The 6,000-nt window shown below is 39.5% G+C and overlaps 2 protein-coding genes across 2 annotated transcripts; one reads left to right on the plus strand and one right to left on the minus strand.

Moving 5' to 3' along the window:
- The first annotated feature begins 2,124 nt into the window (after positions 1 to 2,124).
- On the plus strand, positions 2,125 to 3,680 carry LOC119074524 (leucine-rich repeat-containing protein egg-6-like). Its single transcript, XM_037180686.1, has 2 exons — positions 2,125 to 3,464; positions 3,524 to 3,680. The coding sequence occupies exons 1-2, from the start codon at positions 2,192 to 2,194 to the stop codon at positions 3,622 to 3,624; spliced, it is 1,374 nt and encodes a 457-aa protein (XP_037036581.1). The 5' UTR covers positions 2,125 to 2,191; the 3' UTR covers positions 3,625 to 3,680.
- A 72-nt stretch (positions 3,681 to 3,752) lies between these two features.
- On the minus strand, positions 3,753 to 5,707 carry LOC119074525 (procathepsin L-like). The gene is made up of 4 exons (XM_037180687.1): positions 5,578 to 5,707; positions 4,822 to 4,975; positions 4,405 to 4,767; positions 3,753 to 4,340 (listed from the first exon to the last, which is right to left on the minus strand). The coding sequence occupies exons 1-4, from the start codon at positions 5,689 to 5,691 to the stop codon at positions 3,769 to 3,771; spliced, it is 1,203 nt and encodes a 400-aa protein (XP_037036582.1). The 5' UTR covers positions 5,692 to 5,707; the 3' UTR covers positions 3,753 to 3,768.
- Between the last annotated feature and the right edge of the window lie 293 nt (positions 5,708 to 6,000).

Here is a 6,000-nt window from a genome sequence, read left to right on the forward strand (position 1 = left end):
AGACCGTTAGAAGCACTTTTGCTTTAAGTGCGTTGGGAGAGGCTCAACCTCACGCGATAATAATTCACTATCTATAATGGCAAAAAAAGCTGACTAATTCTTTTTCTAGTGACGAACGATGTGCAAAGGATAACCTAGCACTGAACCAAGAACAGAATTTTCAAGAATTTCCTCGACGCAGTTGTCAAACTTTCTCATATAAACTAAGTTTGTAAGGTTGGTATAATGTTACTGAGTCGCAATTTTGTGAAGAGCCTGATTTTCCGAATCAGTGCTATGCATAGCAATCAATTAGAACTTCAACTTACACGGGCCGATTAAAGTATCCTGGACTATGGATCTATATTAAGCTGTATATAGATCCAACTCGTCTTAATAGCAAAACATTTGTCATCTGAGACGCATTCAGGTTTATTTCATTTATTTACTGAACAGAAGACCTATAATTTCCACCGCCGCCACATAAAACGAATGACTAAATCTCAGCAGAATAGTGCGTCGATACAACGTACTTTAGCAACAGATAAGAACCGATTTTTTAACGGTCATTTTGTATGGAACGTCCGTTACGCAGTTGTTCTTGTGCCTGTTTAGACCCGTACGAAGTACTGGGGTCTTATGCGTTTACGCATACGTCCGTAACACGTCGAATTGGACTCCCTGAGTAAGGGGAAACCTATTGTGGTTGCCTAGAGATGCCAAATCAGTGAAAAAAAAATGTCCGTCTGTCCGTCTGCACGATAACTTGAGTAAAACGCATCCGATTTTGAAAATTCTTTTTTTTTCCCGTTTGGTAATGTCAAAAGACAGGCTAAGTTCGAAGATGAGTGATTTTGGATCGACCCTTCCCGAGCTGTGGCCCAATAAGTGCTTTACGGTTTTTCGAAGATATCTCCGGACATTTAAACGCTATACTCGTAAATGATACGTCAAATAAAAGGTATTTACAATACCGATCGACAAAAAAAAAGTTTATGGAAATCGGATGACCGACTCGTGAGTTAGACCCCTTGGTGTGGAACAGGCACAGGGCGGCAAGCAGTTTTTGCTTGTAGGTCGGCCACATTTCAACATATTTCGTCTGTTTTAGCTTTATTAGATAGGTATTGACCGTACCAATCAGGGAAAAAAAGTTTTTGAAATTATGTTCTCCGGAGCGTGAGCTAGGTCTCTTGGAATGAGCTCTTATCTGGCTACTCGGCCGTACAGTGAATGTGGAGTATTTTGTCAATATCTCGAGTAAATTTTGACCGAATTTCATGAATATTTTTTTTGTTTGAAAGGTATTAACGAATGTAAAGCGTCGGCACTATTTCCGGTCTCCTAACAAAATGGCTGCCGGTGGCCATATTGGATTTTAATAAAAGTGATATATCGTGGGGAAAATGGTTTCTGTTAACATGGAAATAATTTGTTATGTGTGTGGGGTGTTTCAGGCAATGCCTGAATCAGGCATTCCATATATGGACGTCTATATATATCTATATTCACCTATATTGAGCTATATACAGGCATATAGAGCTATATAATAGTATATTCCTCTGTGAAATGTTTATTTACAGTGAAGAATAGGTAAATATAGCGGTACATAGCTGTTTAAATAGGAATTTATGAAAGTTGACTTCGTACGGGGCTGTCTATATTGCCTCCGGCAATTTATTTGTTGATTTGTTGCAAGGCAAAGAGTGGATAATGTAAGTGATTTTAAAGGGCGAATAGCTTTTCAGTAGAGAATGAAGTAAAAGAAATGAAGAGTTTCACAGTAAAGGCTTTTAATACGAATAGGTGTTTCGTACGGGTCGGCGTTAGCTATGTTCTTTTGGAATGCGTTGGGCGATATCAATATAATCGGAAGCGATGGAATTGATTTCATTTCAAAAGGTGACCTGACAGGGTGTTGCCTCAGTTTTTCTTTCTTGGTGTTAGTGATTTTCTGCTTCAACGCACAGATATAATATTTCTCATCGTTTTGTCCACATCGTTACATCACAACCGGTAATTTAATTAAAATTCGACACACAGATCTGCTCCGAATGTTTTTTTTTTCTTTTTCTTTAAAAGCTCTTTCATCAGAAGGTTAAATAATGAAGAAGAAAAAATGTTTAGCAAACAATAAACCAGTTCTTCGTTGTATTCCGACTGTATAAATATTCATCGTATCGTCGCGTTTCGTCAGTACACCTCTATTACCATGTCCAATACGAAAATTCTTGCACTGTTCTTGATAATCGCATCGATTTCAAAGTCATTGCAATTGACGATTAACTGTGACTACAATAAATCACCCTCTGTGACCAATGGTCGATTAAAGTATAAACTGGTCAAGGAACCGTACTCTTGTGTTCTCTCCACATTGAACATTAAAAGTAAATTACTGGTGCAAAGTGTTACTGGCAAGCATCTCGATAAGAATAAGAACGATGATGTGAAAGCATTGAAAATCATCGGCGGTGGAATAATATCATCGACTGGCAAGGAAAGTAGTGACAATGTGTTGAGTGTTTGTGAAGTTATCCCGGCCGGTATCGGCTCAGTTTTTCGTAACATAGAGGCTTTGACGGTATGGAGAAGTAACTTAAAAACGGTGTCGAGTAGGGATCTACAGCAGTTTGCTAATCTTCGTGAAATTTGGCTATTCACGAATGAACTCGAGTATTTGGAATCGAAGCTGTTCCAGTACAATCCGAACGTCGAAGTCATTTCGTTCAATGCCAACAGCATCAAATTTATTGGAGAAAACTTCTTCTCGTATTTGCCAAAATTGCAAAAGGCTTTCTTCCATTATAATCCATGCGTGGATGAAGAAGCTGTTGATGGAACTCAATTGGCGGCGATAAAAAACACAATCAAAGAAAAATGCGCGGTCAAAGAAACTGCTCAGCCATTACATGTGACCGTTGACTGTAAATTTGAGGTTTCATCCGTTTGGAAAACTGTAAAAGATCCCTACGGCTGTACGTTGCAGAAATCCAATTTTGATCGGAAATTGTTCATTGGCAACGTAACGGGATCACATGCCAAGGGTCGCTCCATAAGCGACGTTAAGGCTCTTCAAATTGTCGGAGGCGTTTGCCAAATTATTCCTGGTGAATTCGGTTCCATATTCCAGAACATTGAAGCACTGTCGGTGAAGAAAGCTTCGTTAAAACTCGTCACCGGTAGAGATTTGCAACAATTCAGCAATTTAAGGGAAATTTGGTTGGAAGCGAACGATCTAAACTATTTGGAAGGTAAGTTATTCGAATTCAATCCGAACGTTGAGCTGGTTGTCTTCAAGGACAATAAAATCAAGTTTGTGGGCGACAACTTCTTCTCCTACATACCAAAGTTGCGTGAAGCCGATTTCTCTGGCAATGAATGTTTTGACGATGGAAAGACTGCCGGTTTGAAGTTGAATGCTGTTCAGGAGAGAGTGAAGGAGAAGTGTGTGGTGGAGGAGCCTACTTTTATCTACACAACGATTCGTAAGTAGAGTTTAGAATATCCAAAATCCGAATAGAATTTGCTCAGATCGGCTTTACAGGTCCTGATGGTCTTACGTATTGGGACAGCCGTAAATCCGAAAAAGATGATGGAGAGGGAGTTGGTGCAGATTTCAAGGTTCTTAATTCGTTGGTGGGATAAGCTTTCCATTTTTCTATTTTCTTTCGTGAAAATAAATTTGAAAGAAAATTTGAACGTCTTTTTGCCTGTGATTCAAGGATGTCTGCATGGTGCCTTTATTAACAACTAGAATTTTCATTCTGACAGCAAAAGTACAAAAAAATCCTAAACAATCGGATAAGAAGCCAAGTTAGCGATGCCGCAATGGTTGTTGAAGTCTCGTGGAATGCGAACATATCCGTTTTCGCCCCATGAATCACTGTACGAGTTTTTCAGAATCCAATAGGCCTCCTCGGTGTTTTCGTCGAAACCGTAGCCAACCACTAAAGCGCCATGCGTAGTCTTAGTGGTGCTGCACTCCGAATTCCGATAGATTCCACTGTTGTAATGCATAAACTTTTCGGATGATGCGTCCAGAGCAACCGATACTGGTCCAAAACGACATACAGCATCTCTGAGCTCCTCCTCGTTACCCTTTGGAATCGTTTCGTATCGTTGGATCTTCAACTTACTGGGGAATTTGTTGCAGCTGTTGGACTTTCCGTTTTCGGCGCCTTTGTATGGATATTTGTCGTCTGTGAGGAGACCATTCTTTGTGCTGTATTCGAAGGTCGTGTTCATGAAACCCTTCTTGCAACCCTTTCCTTCGCTAATCGAACAATCGACAAACTGTTGTTCCGAGAAATTGGCAAGTTTGTGATTTTTAATAAAGAAATGAGACTCCAGAGCTCCAGCAGCTGTAACAATGGCGTTGTGTCAACGCAAACACATCGTAACAAGAATCTGAATGCAGGAACTTACCAGCGAATGCCCAGCATGAGGCACATTTCATTTGATTCTTCACCGGAGTAACGGCTCCCTTTTTCCTCCAATCTAATTCGTCGGGTGAATCACAATTGGCTGCACGACTTTTACGCTTCGATGAAGTATCAACACTGTTGTCTGGCGCTTGTGATAGATCGACTCCCAAAATTTCAAGATATTCGTCGTGAGTCCAATCGCCGAAAAAGTTAACTGCCAACGAGAATGGTTGTTTACCTTGCTTGAACAGTTCATTCTGAGCGCCAATAAAGGCAAGATTTGCCTTGAATATTTCACCACGTAGTCTCTCTTCGGCCTCACTGATGTAATTCTTTTTGAAAATGGTTTTAAAGTCACCGAAATCTGTGCGAAAAATGCATATAATTCGACCGTCTGATTCATTTGTGAGAGACTTACTTTCGATGAGTCCTTTCAAAGATTCTGCTAAACGTCCCCGAATATGCGTAGCGGCATTTGCCGCTCTCGACGGTAATCCACTCGGTGGACTAATACGTGGAGCAATATTAAGTAATCTAGCGGCAGCTACGGCAGGATTTCCTCCAAAACCGAACTTTAAAAATATTTAACGGGATATTTAAGGATTCTTTTAAAGGCGACCTCAACCATGACATAGTAAAGATAAAGGCAGGAGTGTTTTCAAATCGATCAGATCGGCAAACACTAAGTTTGATTTTAAACAGGTTGGCTTTAATTTGAATTTCATTTTATTCATTCTATAAAGTTAACTGCTTCTATATCTAAATCCTTAAGGCCAGGTTAAGGCTACAACGCCACCGCTAATGTTTACAACAAATGTAAGGAATCTTAACCTGGCCTTAATTTGGCATTAGAAAAATTAACCGTTTATGTCTGTACTTTACAATGTTGTGCCTCAATGAAATCAGATCGAATTCCCTAGGGGTAATTTATATACCCCGATCCAAGACACTAAGTCAGTGGTACCTTCAAAATCAAAATTTCGTTTTGATATGCAAGATGTGAACAGCGTATAACGACACTTTTGATTAAATATCGATGTCATGAGCAATTAAGGGCGTACCATAAGCGATTACGAGAAATGACTGGCGATCATTCACATTAGTTAGAGTAAAGTTGAGAAAGTCACTAGAACTCAGGTGAAGACGTTTTTCGTTACAAAACGGAGGGACTCACCACGTTTTCAGGTTTTGCTGATTCCAAATTTTGTAATATTTTTCCAAACACTTGTGGATTCGATTCGACCAATTGTATGAACACAACAACAATCGACAATAATTTGAGCATCATGTTGCTTAATGTAATTTGTAAGCCGCACTGATGGACAGATGTACAGTGAACTTATATTACCGATCTGCGTAGAGCTGGCTGGTACTTTGTTTGTAAATCATTAAATAGGCTTACAAAAATTACGCATGATTTTTCAAAAAGGAAAATAACTAATCCTTATCAAAACGTATGGCGCAGAACACGGTACAATTGCCTCAATTTAAACAGGGGCGAGCCGAAAATAAAACACTTTATTTATTTTAAATTGTACCATTTAAACATTTATTACCGACCGGTTTCGTCAGCTAAGCTAACATCATCAGAGCAATA

The sequence above is a fragment of the Bradysia coprophila genome, unplaced genomic scaffold (genome assembly GCF_014529535.1).
Source record: "Bradysia coprophila strain Holo2 unplaced genomic scaffold, BU_Bcop_v1 contig_151, whole genome shotgun sequence".
Lineage (NCBI taxonomy): Eukaryota > Metazoa > Arthropoda > Insecta > Diptera > Sciaridae > Bradysia > Bradysia coprophila.

What these genes read in the sequence shown, in the direction of transcription:
- LOC119074524 (XM_037180686.1), top strand. Translation starts at nt 2,192, where the DNA reads ATGTCCAATACGAAAATTCTTGCACTGTTCTTGATAATCGCATCGATT. An exon ending in TTTTATCTACACAACGATTC is followed by an intron (nt 3,465 to 3,523) that starts GTAAGTAGAGTT and finishes TCGGCTTTACAG; the next exon opens with GTCCTGATGGTCTTACGTAT.
- LOC119074525 (XM_037180687.1), bottom strand. Translation starts at nt 5,691, where the DNA reads ATGATGCTCAAATTATTGTCGATTGTTGTTGTGTTCATACAATTGGTC. An exon ending in CAGCAAAACCTGAAAACGTG is followed by an intron (nt 4,976 to 5,577) that starts GTGAGTCCCTCC and finishes ATATTTTTAAAG; the next exon opens with TTCGGTTTTGGAGGAAATCC. An exon ending in CTCATGCTGGGCATTCGCTG is followed by an intron (nt 4,341 to 4,404) that starts GTAAGTTCCTGC and finishes CCATTGTTACAG; the next exon opens with CTGCTGGAGCTCTGGAGTCT.